This window comes from Cherax quadricarinatus, chromosome 69, assembly GCF_038502225.1.
Source record: "Cherax quadricarinatus isolate ZL_2023a chromosome 69, ASM3850222v1, whole genome shotgun sequence".
In the NCBI taxonomy this organism is placed as follows: Eukaryota; Metazoa; Arthropoda; class Malacostraca; order Decapoda; family Parastacidae; genus Cherax; species Cherax quadricarinatus.
The window spans coordinates 2,440,868-2,463,367 of record NC_091360.1 but is presented as its reverse complement, the minus strand read 5'-3'; the positions used below and the strand labels follow the sequence as shown (position 1 = coordinate 2,463,367).

The following is a 22,500-nucleotide window of genomic DNA, read 5'->3' as shown; positions in this document are numbered from 1 at the left end:
AATAATAAATTGAAAAGTAAGACAAGAGGTATAAAACCAAATCTGTTTGCAATTTTGTTAGGTTGGGATATAATGCAGTTAGATTTTTCTTGCAAATCTGAATACCGAATTTTAATTATTTAACAACAGTACAAAAAATAAAATAATCGTAAATCATTATTACTGAACAAGAAAAATATTTGAGAATCTTTGAACTGATTTTAACAGAAATTGCTATACATTACACAAACAAATCTATATAATATTTTGCTCACTCAACCTATAAAATAATACATCAATATTCAATATTCAAATATTATATTAAAATATTCTAGAACGTGTTGCTAAATACCCGTAATAACTTGCTGGCTATATACATAACTATACGTGTAACTATACATGTAACTATACATGAAACTACATATGTAAGTAAGGAAAGATAAACAGAAATTTAATGCACAGAACAACTCACATAGATAAAATGAAGAGGAAAATAATGTGAATCCTGTGCATTTCGGTCTCATATTGAGACCCTCTTCAACAAACTGCTGACGAGGACCTCAGTGTGAGGCCGAAATAGAGAGTACTTAATTTCCTGTTTTCATTTTCGCAGAGTGGGTTAATTTGTGCTTTGAAGATCACCTTTACCTGTGCTGACTTCTCTTAATAAGTCTCTCTTAAGAAATCAATACTCACCTACACCCGACAGCTACTTCAGGATGCCTGAAGACGTTATAGCAATCTTCACATACTCTCATCACCATGCTGTGTACGTTTCTGTTACCCACTACTCCGGGACAGTCGTCCTCAATGAAGCGTGCGGTTGACTGCTGTACAACAAGCGCTATCAACACCAGCAGCCACACCCTCTGTTAGGCCAAACACAATCAGTGACAGCTAAGAAGTAACCACTTCGTAAATTAAAACTAAATATATAAGAATTCAAACCAGGGTTAGATAAACAGCATTCTGGTGAGAAAGACACATTTGTAACACCGAGGTATCTTCAGTGTAGAAAAGTTTCGTCTGCGCATCAGCTTCTTCAGTCGAATACAGGCTAACTAACTCTGGACACAACAAAAATGGTGAGGTAATTTAGAGGTAATTAATCCCTCAGTCATGATAGCTGGGTGTCAGTCCCTTAACAGGAAACCGAGGCATGAGGCTAGAGGCATACATATTAATCATGAGTGTGTTGTACAAGTATATATTACCAGCACCACCTTTCCCATAATACCATAATATATCGTACAGTACTTTTCACGCCTTGTGTCATAAAGTGACAGTACTTTTGTGGTTCAGTCTAGTCAAGTCCTGACAGAGTTAGGACACACACACACACACACACACACATCAGCGACCAGCGAAGAGGCGGGACCAGGAACTGTGACTTGACTCCTACAACCACAAATAACTGAGTACACAAGCTGGTCATCTCGTTTATCGCACAATCAAGATACCCCGTATTCGATCCCCCAGACAATGGAAGAAGAGTAAGTATCCTTACCTATACACCTTTCCCTCAACAGAGCGAAACGTATTCTCGCCTCAACAAACTGAAGTTACCAAACAAATTCGTTGTAAGACACTGACTGAGAAAAATCGTACGACGTTTCGCCCCAGACTTGCTTTACTTGATAAAGCCAATTTGTGGTCAACTGGCCAATTGGCCACAATATTCAGAATACGTTACTTTCGACGCTTTACCATTTCCCTGGTAAAGGGCTCTTGGGGCAAGGAATTGGAGCTCTCCATCATCTTTATATAATGAAAAAGTGCAAAACTACTTTAATAAAAAATTGAAACACAAGCAAAGCGTTCATAATATATTTCGGTTTTTGCCAAATGCCGATTTATTGTAATCAAAAGTATCTATTCTTAATTATTCTAATCTCAGCTATGCGAAATGATCTTGATCTCAGTTATCTAGACAGCTAAAGTATATCTAATTATCAGCAGATATGCTCGATATAAACCGTAGTATATCTGCTTAATATTTTACCACGTGTTTGAAAGCTAAAAAAAAAAGCCGACTTGTGTGGAAGAACAAATACATTCATAACAGAACAAGCCTTTTTTTGGACAACGTTTCGATCCCTGGTGAGCGAAATGAAGACTTACTCTGTTGTATGTGTCTTCTCTACCATGTAATCTATTCTACATCCACAAATTCTACACAGTGTAGGTGAGCTCAATGTTTTGCAGTGCCAGAGATTTTAATCACTGTTCCCTTATCACTGAATCCTCTTGCAGTGAGGGAGAAATCTCTGCACTCTCGATGCTTTCACATTTAATTCACTGCTAAAGGACAGATTAGAGAATGGTTCAGTCCTTCACCGAAACGTCATTTAAATTTACATTTAATGAGTGGGTTTGTTGTGAACTGTTCTTACCAAGAATTTATTGCTACTGTTTATTATTCTCTGCTGTTTTTTAGCCTCTGCATCTCTGCTGAAAATTTAGAAAATTAAGTTTATAAAGTAATAACGTTTCCCCCTCAGCGAAACGATTCTATAATAAAGGCTGGTGTTGATTTATCAGACATTTTTATCCAATTATAACTTCGTGATCTCTTCCAGCTAGCTATAAGATAACTTCATGATTGCGAACATGTTATCTGAAGCATTTACGTACAGCCTTCCACCCTAATTGAAAGCATCATAAATCAGCCATAATGTTCTCTTTGATATTCATCCTTCACGACCTGACTTTAAAGTATTGTCTCCAGTCTAGCTTTCCGCTGCCTATGATGCTCTAGTCTTCGTTCTAACACTGAGGTTCGACCCTCGACTTCGTCTCACGCTTCACAGATTTGCATAATAATGTAGTTTAAAAAGAGAATTATACTGACCCGCGCGTAGAAGCATTCAGACTTCTGATTACCCATCTTCTAGTTGTGCTTGCAGACGCGGTGTGATGCTCTTCCACAAGCTTACTCTCTGATACTATCTGGAAACCGAGCGCAGGTTCTAAAGAATAGTTATGTAAATGATGTGTGATGTCAGGATGGAAGGAACACGTGTGTGACGTGTGTCAAGGAAGAGAGAAGCAACAGTTGTGACGTGTATGGTGGAGTGGAAGTAGAAGTCTGCGTTCAGTTGCCAGTTGTACCTCTGAGGAGGCACTGCTGGAATTACCTCCTTTTATAGCGAGCCTCGCTATGTCAGTTGACACTGCGCCACTAAAAGTGACAAGACCCTTCATTACATTTTTTTCCCTTCAGTATGTGTGTAATTATGCTTTTCAAAAGCGAGTCTCCTATGGCTGGTAGCTTTTTCCATTTGTATGTATATATATATATATATATATATATATATATATATATATATATATATATATATATATATATATATATATATATATATATATATATATATATATATATATATATATATATATATACATATATATATATATATATATATATATATATATATATATATATATATATGTATATATATATGTGTATATATATATATGTCGTGCCGAATATGTAAAACTGGTCAATTAGCAAGAACTCATTTAAAATTAAGTCCTTTCTAAAATTTTCTCTTCTACGTTTAAAGATATATTTTTTTCATTAATGTTAATGTAAATTTTTTTAATTTTGCTCCAAAAGAATCTTAGAAAACTTACCTAACCTTATTATAACAAGAACAATTTATTTTAGCCCAACTCAACTAAATATATTTTAGATTTGTTTACAACAATTTAATACTAAACAAACACAGTGAAATATACTTTTTTTCGTTAGGTTCAGAATGATTTTGGCGAAATTATTGCATACACAAATTTTCGCTTGTCCTATACGGCAAGATGAGCGTTGCTATTTAAGCCAAGATCGCAAGTTCTGCCTATTCGGCACGACATATATATATATATATATATATATATATATATATATATATATATATATATATATATATATATATATATATATATATATATATATATATATATATATATATATATATATATATATACATACAATATTGCGATCAAGCAGGAATCGAACCCGGAACATTTAGCTCTGCTCCTGGGTACCATGCTAGCCACCATACTACAAACAATAAGTACACTAGGTCTGCCTCCTAATGTGAGCACATTCGTGGCCGTGAATATTAAAGGACTATTGCCATTCTTTTCCTGTTTGGTATACCAGTCTTTCGAGCAGAACACATATTAAAGCATCCACAGAACAAAGTGTTTTTTAAACAAATACAATACTGCCACAAGAGATTTCTTCAGTTTTAGGACTGAAGAAATCACTCTTGGCAAAATATATTCTTTAATAAATATCATCTGTACACAGTGTCCTTTTCCACTACCTACCATTCACTTCCCCGTCGGAACGAGGGACTGACGTTATGTTTATGCTTGACTTAAAGCAGTTAGTCGCTGTAGTGTGCGTGTTTGACCAGCCAGTATCCCAGAAACAAGGAAAACATTTAAGTATTTTGCATAAAAAACGAATCGAGTGCGTCTAACCTGGGGGGATGATTCTCCAGGAAGATGCGTCTCCTATACACCAATTGTTAGTACACAGACCAGTGTGGCAAACGCGACTTCGAATTGAGTTTTTGAAAATAATCGAGCCTTAATAATGAAGGACTGATGATAACATCCATACACCAAGTATCCATTTACCTGTTTAGACAGATGAGCTCTAATTTCTAACGAGACAATCCCCACTACGTCATGCCACAGAGGGAAACAACTCGGAAATGTTGTTATATTCCTGCTGTGATAGTTCATCATAACCCCAGTTCACTTTTTAACTGATTTTCTCTGGCCTTCAGACTCATTAGACGCGATTTATTATTATTATTATTATTATTATTATTATTATTATTATTATTATTATTATTATTATTATTATTATAATTATTATTATTATAATTATTATTATTATTATTATTATTATTATTATTATTATTATTATTATTATTATTATTATTATAATTATTATTATTATTATTATTATTATTATTATTATTATAATTATTATTATTATTATTATTATTATTATTATTATTATTATTATTATTATTATTATTATTATTATTATTATTATCATTATTATTATTACATCAGTACACGGATTAGCGGAGGCTCGACCCTCCATCCTCTAATCAATCCACTTTTGGCCAAGACTAAAGTTCCTCAAAGCTAGAAAATAAGAAAATCAAATCAAGTGCGCTTACCTGATATTCAGTGTTGCATATAGACTCAAGACCTGAATGATAAACAAGTCACCATGATTAGAATAAATGAATTAAAACCAAGCAACCACCACTAGCTTCCGTTTCAGCTTTGGAAGTTCAACTCGATTCCCGTCTAATTTTTTACTTGATTGTAACTTGTCGGTTAAGTGTGAACTAAATGTTTTAATCATTTTATTATTTGTTATTTATATGCTACGTTGTTCCATAGTGTGTTATATATACTCTGGTTTGAGTATGCAGAAAAGTTAATGAAAATTACTCAGTTTTGGGTGCATGTAATATTTTTTTAATAGGTTCAGGAGCAACGTGCGATTAAGTCACTTGAGAAGATCATTTATGGGTATAATTTTTTCTCCTTGGCTCTCAGGTAAGAGAGGAAAGTATAAAGTTTGAGTTGTCTGGTACAAGAGTAGCAATTTACTAGATATACCTATGTACTATTACTAAAATGTTGAATGATATTATTGAACTGACCTGTAATGACATGACTGACGATACGTTAACTCTCATTCCCTCGGACACCTTCAGATATCGTGCCACAACGTTCCCCGTTATGAAGCTTCTGGTAATGCTACACGAGGGCGTTCAACGGGGCACTGACGATAACACTACGTTCAGTAACGACACTTTAGCAATTACAGACAGGTTCTACGGAGTTACGGGTACTACAACAATTACAGGCAGATGCTACGGAAAGTTTACAGAGGTGGTTTGTAACCTGTGCCGAGGTCTTGCATCACACGTCACAATGAGTAGCCCATTCACACGTAGCTATGAGTAACTTGCAGAGACGTAATTGAGTATTATACAGGCTTTGCTGTGAGTGCCTTCTACAGATGCCAATCTTAGTGAAGACGTCGGTTTGGTGAGAGGTTGTTTGACACCTGTCACACAGGTACGAACTTTTATATATATACTAACAACTGACGTCATCAGTAGCGTGATTCAGTGACGACATCATGAGTCACACAGATCACGTACTATTTTATATGCCAGTGTTGCATTCAACTTTTACCCTTTGAAGTTTTCACTCCTTTAAATTTACTTACAATACATTTATGCAGGTTTCTACGCAACTATCGTTATTACGAATGTCATGATACATACACGAGGATACATATACATTTTTATATAATTGTATACTGGAACATAAAAATATTTTCACTCTACAATACACATTCAATCACTCACATAGACATAGAAAGACACAAATATACTCACACACACACACACACACACACACACACACACACACACACACACACACACACACACACACACACACACACACACACACACACACACACACACACACACACATTAGGACCCCAGGAGAATAAGGAGAGCAATCGTAGAGCCAGAAATGACTATGTACAGGTAAGAAGGGAGGCCCAACCACAATATGAAAATGACATAGCAGCGAAAGCCAAATCTGACCCAAAGCTGTTGTACAGCCACATCAGGAGGAAAACAACAGTCAAGGACCAGGTAATCAGGCTAAGGAAGGAAGGAGGAGAGACCACAAGAAACGACCGCGAAGTATGTGAGGAACTCAAAATGAGATTCAAAAAAGTGTTCACAGAGGAGACAGAAGGGACTCCAGAAAGACGGAGAGGTGGGGCACACCACCATGTGCTGGACACAATACATACAACCGAGGAAGATGTGGAGAGGCTTCTGAGTGAGCTAGACACCTCAAAGGCGATGGGGCCGGATAACATCTCTCCATGGGTCTCGAGAGAGGGAGCAGAGGCCCTATGAGTACCTCTAATAACAATACTCAACACATCTATAGAAACAGGGAGATTACCTGAGGTAAGGAAGACAGCAAATGTAGTCTCAATTTTTAAAAAAAGGGGACAGACATGAAGCACTAAACTAAAGACTAGTGTCACTGACGTGTATAGTATGCAAAGTCATGGAGAAGATTATCAGAAGAGTGGTAGAACACCTAGAAAGAAATGAGCTTATCAACAACAGCCAACACGGTTTCAGGGAAGGGAAATCCTGTGTCACAAACCTTGTGGAGTTCTATGACATTGTGACAGCAGTAAGACAAGAGAGAGAGAGGGGTGTGTAGACTGCATTTTCTTGGACTGTAAGAAGGCGTTTGACACAGTTCGACACAAGAGATTAGTGCAAAAACTGGAGGACCAGGCAGGGATAACAGGGAAGGCACTACAATGGATCAGGGAATACCTGTCAGGAAGGCAGCAACGAGTCATGGTACGTGGCGAGGTGTCAGAGTGGACACCTGCGACGAGTGGGGTTCCACAGAGGTCAGTCCTAGGACCGGTGCTGTTTCAGGTATTTGTGAACAACATGAGGGAAGGAATAAACTCCGAAGTGTCCCTGTTTGCAGATGATGTGAAGTTGATGAGTAGAATTCAATCGGACGAAGACCAGGAAGAACTGCAAAGGGATCTGGACAGGCTGCAGGCCTGGTTCAGCAATTGGCTTCTGGAGTTCAACCTCACCAAGTGCAAAGTCATGAAGATTGGGGAAGGGCAAAGAAGACCGCAGACGGAGTACAGTCTAGGGGGACAGAGACTACACACTCACTCAAGGAAAAAGACCTTGGGGTAAGTATAGCACCAGGCACATCTCCTGAGGCGCACATCAACCAAATAACTGCTGCAGCATATGGGCGCCTAGCAAATCTAAGAACAGCATTCCGTCATCTTAATAAGGAATCGTTCAGGACCCTGTACATTGTGTATGTTAGGCCCATATTGGAATATGCGGCACCAGTTTGGAACCCACATCTAGCCAAGCACGTAAAGAAACTAGAGAAAGTGCAAAGGTTTGCAACAAGACTAGTCCCAGAGCTAAGGTGTATGTCCTATGAGGAAAGGTTACGGGAAATCGACCTGACGACACTGGAGGACAGGAGAGATAGGGAGGATATAATAACGACATATAACATACTGAGAGGAATTGACAAGGTGGACAGAGACAGAATGTTCCAGAGATGGGACACAGCAACAAGGGGGACACAGTTAGAAGTTCAAGACACAGATGAATCACAGGGATATTAGGAAGTATTTCTTCAGCCACAGAGTTGTCAGGAAGTGGAATAGTTTGGGAAGCGATGTAGTGGAGGCAGAATCCATACATAGCTTTAAGCAGAGGTATGATAAAGCTCACGGTTCAGGGAGAGTGACCTAGTAGCGACCAGTGAAGAGGCGGGGGACAGGAGCTTGGACTCGACCCCTCTAACTAGGTGAGTACACACACACACACATACGCACGCTACCATACTCTGGGAAAACTTCCTTCATTTCTCCTGTTGCTGCCTTTGCAACATCGCACAGCTTCTGATGACGTACTGAGAAGTGTGAAAGTACTTGAGCTAAATATTTCAACCCCTCGTGGCTTGTCTTGCATATATATATATATATATATATATATATATATATATATATATATATATATATATATATATATTTATAGATATATATATATATATATATATATATATATATATATATATATAATGTCGTGCCGAATAGGCAGAATTTGCGATCTTGGCTTAAATAGCAACGTTCATCTTGCCATATAGGACAAGTGAAAATTTGTGTATGCAATAATTTCGCCAAAATCATTCTGAACCTAACGAAAAAAAACATATTACACTGTGTTTGTTTAGTATTAAATTATTGTAAACAAATCTAAAATATATTTAGTTGGGTTAGGCTAAAATAAATTGTTCTTGTTATAATAAGGTTAGGAAAGTTTTCTAAGTTCCTTTTGGTGCAAAATTATAAACTTTTACTTCAACATTAATGAAAAAAATATACCTTTAAACAAATAAGAGAAAATTTTAGAGAGGACTTAATTTTAAATGAGTTCTTGCTAATTGGCCAGTTTTACCTATTAGGCACGACATATATATATATATATATATGTATATATATATATATATATGTATATATATATATATATATATATATATATATATGTATATATATATATATGCACAGAGGCAGGGTGACCTAAAAGAAAAACTTTCGTTTTTCTTTTTATATTAAGTAATGTATATAGGAGAAGGGGTTACTAACCTTTTGCTCCCGGCATTTTAGCTGCCTCTTACGACATGCATGGCTTGTCGGTCTTCAATTCAGGTGATTTTTCCATCCTTAGAAACCGATTCATTAGCTTTATAAATTAGAACAAGGTGTGTTGATGCATGGTTAATTTATCAATATCACCACTGCTACTACCATAAGTGTCAAGGGCCCAAAACTGTTCATGTGCATCCCAGCATACAAAAGGGGGATTACCAATAGACCCATGGCTGTTTTCAAGAAGGCGCTGGACAGGCACCTAACGTCAGTACCTGACCAGTAGGCTTGTGGTTCGTACGTCGGTTTGCGTGCGGCCAGTAGTAACAGCCTGGTTCATCAGGCCCTGACCCAACACGAGGCCTGGCCACAGACCGGGCAGTGGTGGCGCTGATCCCCGAAACTACCTCCGAGTATACTCCAGGTATACCACGGTTATCACTGTCACAACCACCACCACCACCTTCATCCACACATTTACCACCGCCACACATTCATTACCACCACTATTACATATCTGCCGATGCTGTTAGCTGAACCACCACTACCACAATCCCCACCACCCTCACACATTTACAGAATTATCTTCATTACTGCTACCAACACACATTCACCACCAATACCACCCTTCCCTCAACCAAACATTCACCATCACTACCATCACTACCATCACTACCATCACTACCACCACTACGACAATCACAACCACCACCAATGCTTCTACCACCTTTACCACCACCATCACAACCACCACTCCCACCCCAACCACATCCACCACCATAACAGATTCATCAACATTAACTTCGCACCACAATTAGAATGATTCAAGAAACTCAACGAGACGGACTCGACACACGACGAATGGCTAGCCAGAAAAAGGCAATTTGGACACCAGTGAAAAGCCCAGTCTACGGAGACTCTTCCCTTCTCTTACATTTCCAGCCAACACTCAGCTTTTACGAGACAAGTCCATCTAATTTCCTCCTTCATGTTCACCATGTGTTAAGAATATGGTGAGTCGTTAATTCCATGAATTCTTGTGTCCCTACCAGACATGAGAATTAAAATCTGGCCTTTACGCGGTTACCGAACGGAGAATCGAGCCTCCGTCACTGCTTGCTCTGAGTGATTCACACTAGAATAACACTTTAAACAACACAAAACTCTCATGGTGCAATGACAAGCGACTCAAGGAGTTAAACTTGATGACATTAGAGACCAGAAGGACAAGAGAAGACATGAAAATGACGTACAAAATACACAAATAACTCGTAATCTCCTCTCTCTTAGAGGGGAAATTACGACGACGTTTCGGTTCGACTTGGACCATTTATAGTCACAAATGGTCCAAGTCGGACCGAAATGTCGTCAAAATCTCTCTCCCATGTGCGGGTTATTTGTATATTGTTCCAGTCACTGTATTGTGCCTTTTGTTCTTTAAGTAGAAAATAATGAGAGTATTTGATAGGTTGAGTAGATACAGACTGGTCACGAGGCGGAAAACAGGTGCACAAGGGCACAGCTTGAAGTCAAAAATCTTGATTAATCACAGGGATGCTGTGAAATATTTATTCAGTTGTCAGGAAACGAAACAGCATAAACAGCGAAACAGCAGAGGTAGAATACATATATACCTTTAAGAATAGGTATGAAAAGCAAGAGAGAGCAAACCCAGTACTGACCAGAGGAATGGCGGAACGAAGAGCTGGGACTCAGCCCCAGCAACCAAATATAGGTGAGTACACTTGAATATACATTTTGTATCAGTGTTTTTTAAGCTTTTATTTAGGCGACGGATTTGAAATTTGAGAATAATGTAGACGATTATACTTCAAGCAGGACAGCGGCGATAACGTAAAATAAAATAACATCAACTAAGGTAAGATCCGGGAAAATTTACAGATATTTTACCAACGGGAGTTTAGATTTTAGAGCTTATCGAGAGCACATGGATATTTTAGTCTCAAAGTACTTGTACATTCTGTTGTTTAAACCTTCAATAATCCGGTAAAGTTATCATTTCTTAACCATAATAAGGGAGAAATGAGCATCGGGTGTCCCCATCTAGCGGTGACGAGGCAGAGACTCGTCGTAAAGCTTCTCAGTGTGATGTGCACTCATCGATAAAAACTCAGAAGGAAAAAACGTACGAAACACATTTGTGTGTAACCAAGTACCTCGTAGTGTGTTGTGAAATGTGCTACCAGCCTTCACAAGGCTTATTAGACGATGTTTATGTTAATTACAGAAGGAAATGTATCAGATGGAGATAATGTCAGTGGTAAAGTGAGGGAACGGAAAGGGTAGCTGGTAGGAAGGTATTAATGGGTGAGGGAAGTTTGATGGTTGAATGAGCAGGATGGCAAAAGCTGGCATCAGTGCAAACCAGTTGGTGGGTAGCTGACATCCTGTAGTGACAGCCAGTGCTCGTCTCACTGTTGGTGTCCAAAGTGCTGCAGTACATGGTGTCGCTGTTGGTGTAAAAGCTACTGCAATACATGGGCTGTGCTCTCACTACACTGCTGTTAGGTAAGATCTGTTAGGAAACAGGACAGGTGTTGCCTGTCGCGGGTCTTAGTCACATGATAAAATAAGAAAAAAGGAACACTGCAGCAGGCCTACTGGCCCATGCAGGGCAGGTCCATGTCAACCGCCGGCTTAGACCATTGGCCCACCCAATCAGGTCACCTCCACTTAAGGAAGGAGAACGGCATCTGACCCAGTAGCACCAACTAGTCAGGTTCAACTCATACCCACCCACACCCACTCATGTATTTATCTAACCTATTGTGCACTGGCTTCCCAGTGCACCCATTTAAAAACTAAAGTATTTCGCTCGCTGTGTGATCCGAGAGAGGTGTCCCCGAGTTTCCTAAGTTCGGCTTTTTCTACCTCAATACACATAAGGACATAAGAAAGAAGGAACACTGCAACAGGCCTATTGACCCATGCGAAGCAGGTCCATGCCACTCCCCCAAGCCTTGAACAATGACCACCTACTCAAGTCACTTCCACTTAAGGAAGGAGTACGGCACCAGACCTGGTAGTCCAAGCTAGTCAGGTCCAACTCACACTCACTCACACCCACTCATGTATTTATCCAACCTATTTTTAAAACTACACAAGGTCTTAGCTTCTATGACGGTACTCGGGAGTTTGTTCCTCTCTTCCACAACTCTATTACCAAACCAGTGCTTTCCTATATCCTCCCTGAACCTGAACTTTTTCGACTTGAAACCACTGTAAAAGGAATAATGCAAGATTGCGATAAAATTCAACCACAAGAAAATACAAGCATATGTATTCATATATATATATATATATATATATATATATATATATATATATATATATATATATATATATATATATATATATATATATATATATATATGAAGGATTATATGGTCCAGTACATGCAACATTAATTACCCTCTTGTAGTCGAGCGACTTTAAACCTAATAAACCAACCACTTTATTATATACCAACGCGTTTTATTTCCTTACAGATAGGATATACTACAAGGTACATGTCTCTCTGTATATACATGCTGAGAGTTTTATCCCTATGTTAGGGATTAAAGTATTCTTGACTATTGGTGTAACAGATAGATTTCTAACGCCATTAACCAACCATTTTCTTGCGTTCGTTAGCTTATTTTCTTATCTACTGAAGTGCGCTCACAGAGTGCAACCTGATGCCTCCCTTAGTCACACCAACACATTGTAGAGTGAGAATGTACACATCAGTTGAGGCATAAATAATGAAGATTATTAAGTACGATGCTTGTGTAACAAATGGATATATTTACTTCCGGAACATAAGTCATCTTTGTAATTGTTAGGTAAGACACATATGCAACAGTTAGGTATCTTTATTTCGAAACGTTTCGCCTACACAGTAGGCTTCTTCAGTCGAGTACAGAAAAGTTGATAGAAGCCTACTGTGTAGGCGAAACGTTTCGAAATAAAGATACCTAACTGTTGCATATGTGTCTTACCTAACAATCTGTCGGTATTTTATACCATTTTAATGTTCATCTTTGTAATTGGTTGAAAAAGCTTGATGTGCAGGCGAAACGTTCCAGCAATGGAGCCAAGTGTTGCACGTGTATCCTGTTCATTAACTTGTCGGTATTAAATACCTTAAATTTATTTATAAATATATAATGTAGCTGTATGCAGCAACTGAGGAACTAACACAAAGTAAATTCAACAAATAGTACAAACGATATATATTATGTAATAATATGTTCGTTAAGAGAGAAACAAATAATATGCTCTAAGAATGTATACATCGACATTAGGAATAACTCGACCAACAGAGACAAACAGTCAGTGACAGTGCACAGTGCATTTAATGAGAAACATCAGTGAGTGACCCCTGTGCACTGGGTCTGTGTTAAATAAGGCAGTATTCTCTTCACCCTGTGTGTCTCCCCCACCCAAAGAATAGTGCAGGTGCCGATGAAGTGTGTGATGTGCTAATGGAGGGTACGTATTAATGGAGGGTAGCACACATTGTAGGGTGTGTCCTGTGGGTATTTATTGATGGAGTGTATGACACCTTGTAGTGTGTGTCCTGTAGGTATGTATCGATGGAGGACGCTTCTTGATAACCATTTATAATAATTATGCTATAGCTAATTATTCTTCAGATCCCATTAAGAGCAAATCCACCCTTGTTCTTGGAGGCAATAATACCAGATATAAGTCTATTGAATGTTGTTAAAAGATACGCCATAATTCACCAAGATTAGTTGCAACCTTCATCTTTCTCAAAATTAATTGTACTGTCAAATTCGCTAACAGATATTCCTGAACTACACATTAGCTAGATGTCTTGTAAGGCTGGTCACCAGTTAACTAAACATTTAATCGAAATTATAAAATTTTGGAAGGTCAGAGAACATTGAGATTACATTTGCTAACTTGGGACAGAGACCTAAATATTTGCAATGCATCACAAAGTCTTAAGAGGCACGTAAATTCCCGTCTTCTTATAACATGTTCATTTTTCCACTATAATCTACCTTGTCCATAATTACTATACATGAATTAAGGAAAGATCCTGGACTTCACCTTACGAAACAGACACAGTAAATGCGGTAGTAATTATGGACAAGGTAGATTATAGTGGAAATGAACATGATATTAGAGCACGGGAACTTACGTGCTCCTTAAAACCTACGGTAACGTCAAAGTATTAAAACTTACAATAACGTCAGTGTTAAAACCAAGGGTAACCTAATAGGAAAGGTTTTACTGAGTTTGCAGTATACCTGGAGTGTACCTGGAGAGGGTTTCGGGGGTCAACGCCCCCGCGGCCCGGTCTGAGACCAGGTAGTTTCTCTTTTCTCCTAACATTTATAAATTGCATATTTATGTATATGTTTTTCCAATGTTTGAGTTATTATCATTATCATAACCAAGACTTCCTCTCAGCCAGGCACCACACTACGGTTATAGTAAATGATACTCAAGAAGGAAGATGCCAAGATGTGGTATTTGGTAATGTTGGCCCATCTTGCCTCCTCCACCACTATGCCCACCACCACTTCAGCTTCCACCGCTGCCTTCCCCGCCCGTGCCTCCTTCAGAGATGCTTCATCGGACATTGGACCCATCAATACTTCGCTCACGTCCACTCCCGTGCCTATGGTGAGTCTAGGGAATGTAAATTATTCATGCTTGCTCCAAGGAAATGAAAGATTCCTTCAATTCCTTGATAACAGACCCCTTCACCAGCATCAAGGTACCCGTTGATGCAGGGGTCCAGGGAATACCTTCACAATGGGACACAGTGATGCAATACTTATTATACAGGGCTAACACCTCATCTCTTTGAAAATGTATTAGTTTCTAATTAGATCTAAGTCAGTTGGGATTTATCCAGATTCCCAGCAGCTTCTAAAAGTCAACTGGTCAACCACTATTATTATAAATAAAGTAGATCTTTTTCTTCTATTGACTAGCAATAGTGAGACCAGTGGCAGGAACATGATGAATCTTAAACTCATTAGCTCAAGAAAATTGTGTGGGTGCTTATCCAGTAATATTTCCAGATAGAGAGTTTAAGCAGTTGTTAAAATATAAAGACCGATATACGTGCTTTACGGTGTATATTTCCCGAGAGGCATACATTTTTCAGTGTAAATGCACCAGACGTGTGTATCTAATAATGTTTATACACAGAGACGTATATATCTTTTAATGGATATTCAAGGAAAGGTATATATTTTTCAGGGTATGTACACTGAGAGGTGAAAATTTCTCAGTGTATATACACTGATAGGTGCATATTTTTCAGTGTATATATTTCTCGGTGTATGTCTGCTGTCAGTATATTTCCACTTTCAGGCTAATCCCCTCGTTTACCCACTGAGTGTTTTCTTTAAGCCTAATTTGACTAAATAAAGCGTTCTTGATGTTAATGTACAGGTGATTTGCAGTCTTAATGACCCTTGTGTAGTCAACAACGTAGTTACCAGGCGTTTACCCCCAGCAGCATGTAAAGCCTGAAGGTGTCAGACTGCTCAAGACATTGAAACCTCTCCACTACCAAGTCAGACTTCAGCCTTTCATCAACGGCAACTTCAGCATTCATGGTCATGTTAAGGTGGACTTTTTGGTGCTGACAGCCACTCACTACGTCGTCCTTCATATGGCTGACATAGTCAGCCTCAACCACACCACTAAGGTATAGACAATTTTGTGGGTTACTCCATAATGTGTTTACCAACACTGGCAGTCATAGCTGCTGCACGTTATTTGTATGTTAAATTTTCTACTATGGTGTTGATATTACGAAAGTGTTAGTGACACACAAAAACACACACGCACATTACGCAGATCTATATTTAAATCAATCTGTCTGTCCATATATATATATCTATATATATATATATATATATATATATATATATATATATATATATATATATATATATATATATATATATATATAAGGGGGTCCACCTCTGGTGTAAATTGCGGGACCCATAGCCTCGGAGAAGTGGATAAAAAGGCTTAAAGGAAGAATATTTGGATTTCTTCCTGAAGCCGTTTGAATATTCCACTTCCCCTACCACCCCATCTTTTCATATTTTTTTTTTTACCAATAGGAATATTTTATTACATAATATGGTACAAAAGATTTAAGAGATACATTGTTGATATAAAGGTGGCATATACGGTACATGTTGTGTGTATCACCGATTATAAGGCGAAAATCTCATCCAGCTCCTCAGAGCTGGGGCGTGTGCCCAAAATACAGCAGGCATTACTCCTTTGAACAGCCGCACTGAGCCGCTGGAACAGAAAACTAGCTGCCCTGGGATCCCTAGTTACCCCGATGAGTCTTTTTCCCAGCTCCTTAAGGAATTTAGATGCATTCTTTCCCCATGAGCCAAGGATCTCTGAGCCTTTGGGAATAAACATATAATGATGGGCAAGTTCTCCATATTTTCTAGACTTTTGGGACTCCCTGAAGCTGGCAGCTGCCCCTCCTTCATCCCTGGTGTATTGGAGATAGGTATCAGCCAAGGTAGATGCACATGTATAGTCCCACACCACCTGCTTCCCATCTGTCCATGTTTGAAGGGTGATACCATCTGGGTGCTTCTGGATGCCATCATATCTTCATAGTTGGGGTGGCTCCCTTACTGCTGGGCATCAGGCTGTTGTGAGGCTCCTCTTGATAATGTTATTAACTTCCTCATGTCTTGCAATCTTTCCCTCAAATTTACGGCACACAAGACCATGGTACCCGAATCGGTCTGCTGCTTCACTGCCACAAATACACCTGTGTTCGGCGAGAATAGGGGAGGCAAGTCGAAGGGCAACACCGATGCAGATGGTCTGTGGGTCGAGGCGTGTGCCAAGGCTGGAGTTGGGAACAGCCAACAGAATATCCCCTGCATGAGGGACTCTCACTGCCAGGAGGCGGGCTCTATCCTTCCCTGACACACTCTGAAGTATTGTTGAGGCTATATTTTCCACTATTGAACCATCCCAGTGCGATTGTAGTTTTTGGGGGGAGCAGGTCTGGTTTCAGAGCCCGTTAGATTATCCCAGATCATGGCTCCGTCAATGAACTTTTGGTCCTGGACTCCAATCTTGTCCCTAAGATATTCAGGGAGAATCGCTGCTACAAGCTCTCTGGATGCAATATATGAGGACAGAAAAGCAGGTAGAGCAATCTGTGATGACTTGCGGACGCCAATGCCTCCTATTCTGACCGGAAGTGTAGCTTGGTTCCACTGCCCGTCTTCTAGAGTAAGGTTAAGTACTTTCGCAAAAATCTGTCTCAGGATACTGTCATATTCGTGCAGTATAGGGTTATCATATGAAGGTGCACATCTTAGGAAATATGTCAACCTGAGCAAACTCAAGCAGTTTGTGAGAAGGTACAAGGCATCGTGGGTGTCCAGAATGCCTATTCGTTGTTCCATTCTCCTTAACTCTTCCAATTTCTTCCTGAGAACTGTGTCTATGGCATTGCTTCCCAGAGGTACTCCTAGTAAGACACTATTTGTGGGGGCAATGACTGCTGCTCCTGGTAGTTTTGATCTCGCTGCATTTATCACTTGTTGACTGAGATGATTTCAAATTTGGATGGATTCAGGATGAGACCCATTTCCTATCACCTGTGTAAGATCATGTAGGAGGGACTCCTTTGTACCTGCTAGTGTGCCATCATCTAGGAACCAGATGTTTAGCTCGCTGGTCAGTCTGACTGTGATTTCCCTAACTGTTATACAGAAGAGAAATAGTGCAAGAGGATCTCCTTGTTGGACACCCTCCGATGATGTGATTTCATGCTCTCCAAAGAGAAGCATTGATTCCTTGCTATACCCAGCATAAACAAAAGGGAAGAGACCAGGGAAATGTTCTTGTACTGCTGCTAATACCATGTCTCTTTTCAGGAGACTGAATGCATTCTTGAAATCTAATTTTACCACTGCATTGTCCTCAGGCAGGTTGTTGATATACGCCCTTGTTGCATGAACCGCTGCTTCACTTCTTTGAGAGACCCCAAAGCCAAGCTGGTTTGGTTGAAGCATCATGGCTTACGTGATTTCTCTCATTATCAAGAAATAATGTTAGAAATCACGAAAGCTCTTAAAATTTCATATTTTTCACTGTAGTTATTTTGCATGTTATATCACCTGTATACTGTGATCTTACTAGGTAGCCTAATACCTTCAAAGAAAATGAGTTAAACTACAAAAAAAAAAAGACCAGTGAAGCGCAAATTTAAGAATCATCCACCGTAAAAACACAACGAGAAAAAAATAATTTTTCATCATTGCAAAGATGGATAAAAGTTATTCAGACAGTAGAATACGTATTTTTTGGGGTTAGTGTTTAAGTTCAGATACGAGGCAGTGGGAGGTGTTGGAGACTCGTATCACCTGGGGGTGTGATGTGTGGGAGGTGTGGGAGGCTAATATTGTATGAAGTAGTAGGGTGTGGGAGACATAGGTGAGACAAGGTTCCGATAACATGGCCAGGAAAACTGAGTGTCAAGCAATTGGTACGTCCTCTCACCCGCATTATGCCTCCCCTCACTCATTATCTCTTTACCCTCACCCTCATCTCCAACCATCACACCATCACCAACTCTCCCCCCTCCTCATCCGTAAACACTCCTCACCAGAATTGCTGACACATAACCATTGTACTTCTCTTTCTCTCTTATCAACAAACCGGCCATATCCCATCAAGGTAGGGTGGCCCAAAAAGAAAAACGTAAGTTTCTATTTTTAAATTTAGTAATTTACACGGGAGAAGGGGTTACTAGCCCCTTGCTCCCGGCATTTTAGTCGCTTCTTACAACACGCATGGCTTACGGAGGAAGAATTCTGCTCCACTTCCGACTTGTTTGTATATATATATATATATATATGTATATATATATATATATATATATATATATATATATATATATTATATATATATATATATATATATATATATATATATATATATATATATATATATATATAATATATATAAATATATATATGACTATATATATATATATATATATATATATATATATATATATATATATATATATATATATATATATATATATATATATATATATATATATATATATATATAATATATATAAATATATATATGACTAATATATAAATATATATATATATATATATATATATATATATATATATATATATATATATATATATATATACATATATATATATATACAGTAATATATATATATATATATATATATATATATATATATATACAGTAATATATATATATATATATATATATATATATATATATATATATAGTATATATATATATATATATATATATAGCACATAATATATATATATATATATATATATATATATATATATATACAATATATATATATATATATATATATATATATATATATATATATATATATACAGTAATATATATATATATATATATATATATATTAGTAATATATATATATATATATATATATATATATATATATATATATATATATATATACAGTAATATATATATATATATATATATATATATATATATATATATATATATATATATATATATATATATATATATATACAAGTAATATATATATATATATATATATATATATATATATATACAGTAATATTTTTTTTTAAAGAATATAGGGAAGTACCCCCTCTATAGCTGGAATGGGGACCCTCATCCTCAGAGAAGACAATAAACGTACCTCAGGGAAAACTCAAGGGTTCTCCCCGGAGCTGTTTGAATATTTTCTTCCTCCTACCACCCCTATATTTATATTCTATGTGAACATTTATTAATAAACAAAATACATTTACAGAAAAAAACATAAACATGAATACAATGGCACAATGTATCAAAGATGATGAATTTCCTCCAGCTCCTCCGAGGCTGGACGTGAACCAAGTATGCAGCAAGCATTTCCCCTCTGGATGGCGACGCTGAGGGCGCTGGAACATGAAAGTGGCTGCCCTTGGGTTCCTGGTGGTGCCATGAGTCTGGAAGACTCTTTAAGAAACGTGTGGCATTTTCCCCATGATCCCAAGGTCTCTGATCCCACTGGGACAAATTGATACTGTTGGGTAATGTCCCTGTACTTGCTGATCTTGTACTCCTCCCTGTGGTCAGCAGCTCCTCCCTGTCGCCCCACACTGTGATGGATATAGGTGTCAGCCAGTGTGGACACACAGGTATAGTCCCATGCTAAGAGCTTGCCATTCTTCCAAGGATAGATGGTGATCCTGTCGGGGCGGTTTGCTGGGTTGTGGGTATTGTTTGTGCGGAAAAAAGATCGTGGCTCCCCTCTCGGCAGTTGGGCATCCAGCTGTAGCAAGGGTTCTCTTAATGATGTCGTTGACCCTCATTGTGTCTTGCATGCCAGCCCTTGGTTTTGGAACAGTTAAGACCATGTAGACCGTATTGGTCTGCTTGCACTTCGCCGCAAATACACACATATTCTGTGTAATCTTGGGGCAGTAAGGTGCAGAGCCACTGCCGATATGGGAACTGTTTGGAGGAAGTCCCCGGAGGATGTGCACTCACAGCCTGGAGACAGGCAATCTCCCTATCTGATGTTGCAGCCCTGAGCATGTTGGGTAAGCACCTTTTCAGCAATTGGGCTATCCCAGCTTGACTGTTTGTGAGCCTGTGCTGCACTAGGGTTTGGTGCTGGAGCAGCAAGAGTCTCCCATTCGGTGATGGCACTGACATAGCTAGGGTCTTCTATTCCTGCTGAGTCACTGAGGGTGTCAGGAAGAATTTGTCTTATCAACTCGTTTGATGCAATGGAAGAGGATAGGAAAGCTGGTAGAGCAATCTGGGAGGATCTGCGTACTCCTAGCCCTCCAAGCCTGACCGGAAGTGAGGCTTGCAACCACTGTCCATCGTCAGGGAAAGATTCAATACACTCTCTAGCATGGCCTTCAGGAGAGATATTCTTGAGTTTTGACTGCTGAAGGCTGGGAGCATCTCAGAAAATAGGTAAGTTTTGGGGTTGACAGGCACCTGGTGAGTAGGTAGAAGGCATCGTGTGTGTCAATGTCTTTCATCCTGCTTTCCATCGTCCGGAGGTCTGAGACTTTTTTTTTTAGGATCAGATCGATGGCATTGGACCCAAGAGGAGCACCGAGGAGAGTGCTATTGGCTGGATCAATGGCTCTCGCCCTGGTAAAACGGTACTAATATTCTGGATCAACTGTTGATTGTAGAAACTATTTCACATTTGGTGGGGTTTAAGAAACGCCCAGGCTTTCTCCCATGTCTTTAATTTTTACTGATGTCCTCCCCAGGAGAGATTCTGTTGTGCCAGCTAGGGTACCGTCGTCCAGGAACCAGATATTGAGCTCGCTGGGAGAGTGCCTCCCGTGACTTCTTGATGACCAAACAAAATAGAAAGGGGGCGAGAGGGTCTGTTGCACGCCCTCACACGAGTCAATTTCATGGTCCTAAACAATAGTTTGGAAGTCACACTATAACACGATTCTATGAAGGGATAAAGGAAGGGAAGTTTCTTATAAACTGCTTGGAGAGCAGCATCCCTTCTGACTGACAGCATTTGCAAAGTCCAATTTGACCAAGGCTTTTTCATAGGACATGTTTTTTGATATATACTCGTGCTGGCGTGGGCAGCGCTTCACAGCCCTGTTGAGCGCCGAAACCGAGCTGAGTTGGTTTCACATGCAGCAGCCTCTGACTCACCCTCTTACTGCAGCCTTGGCGACTAGGCGCCGAAGGGTGTTACCCACTGCAATGGGCCTGATTCCGCCATCCTTTTCCGGAGGGCACACAATGAGGCACCAAAGAAAAAGGGTCTGATGGCCTCTGGGACACCGCCAGCCAGGCACAGGTTGGAAAATTTGGTGAGTTCAGACAGCAGCCTCTGAAACCTCACCAAGTGCTGGATTGAGTATTTGTTTTAAGTGTTGAGGCCTTAAACCGTGAAACCTCCTGCTGAACCCTGTGGAAATGACATAGCAACTTTATACACATCAGCATCCTGTAAGGTTAGATGTTCTTCGCCTGCTGCAATGTCAGGGAGTCAATGTTGGTACTGGGAGCCCTGGGTGGGTGTTTGTCCTTCAGAGCTTGCGCCGTGCTGACGTCCTTGGGAGCGATGGTATCCTCACTGGTTGAGCTTCAAAGCTCCAATAGTATTATCTTCTATTTTTTTTGCAATTTGG

The 22,500-nt window shown here is 38.9% G+C and overlaps 2 protein-coding genes across 5 annotated transcripts in view; one reads left to right on the top strand and one right to left on the bottom strand.

Moving 5' to 3' along the window:
* Nucleotides 1-3,092, bottom strand: part of LOC128701860 (molt-inhibiting hormone) — a 6,434-nt gene extending 3,342 nt beyond the window's left edge. Inside the window, exons 1-2 of the mRNA XM_053795813.2 lie at nucleotides 2,831-3,092; nucleotides 676-848 (exon numbers count right to left, since the gene is read on the bottom strand). Coding sequence (XP_053651788.1) covers nucleotides 676-848; nucleotides 2,831-2,866 — 209 coding nt within the window. The 5' untranslated portion in view covers nucleotides 2,867-3,092. The remainder of the gene's footprint in view (nucleotides 1-675; nucleotides 849-2,830) is intronic.
* An 8,576-nt stretch (nucleotides 3,093-11,668) lies between these two features.
* Nucleotides 11,669-22,500, top strand: part of LOC128701859 (aminopeptidase N) — a 49,080-nt gene continuing 38,248 nt past the window's right edge. For 2 of the 4 annotated variants that reach the window (XM_070099811.1, XM_070099813.1), the window contains exons 1-3: nucleotides 11,669-11,797; nucleotides 14,714-14,929; nucleotides 15,774-15,968. In XM_070099811.1, coding sequence (XP_069955912.1) covers nucleotides 14,741-14,929; nucleotides 15,774-15,968 — 384 coding nt within the window. In that variant the 5' untranslated portion in view covers nucleotides 11,669-11,797; nucleotides 14,714-14,740. The remainder of the gene's footprint in view (nucleotides 11,798-14,713; nucleotides 14,930-15,773; nucleotides 15,969-22,500) is intronic. The other 2 variants (XM_070099812.1, XM_070099814.1) reach the window with 2 other exon arrangements.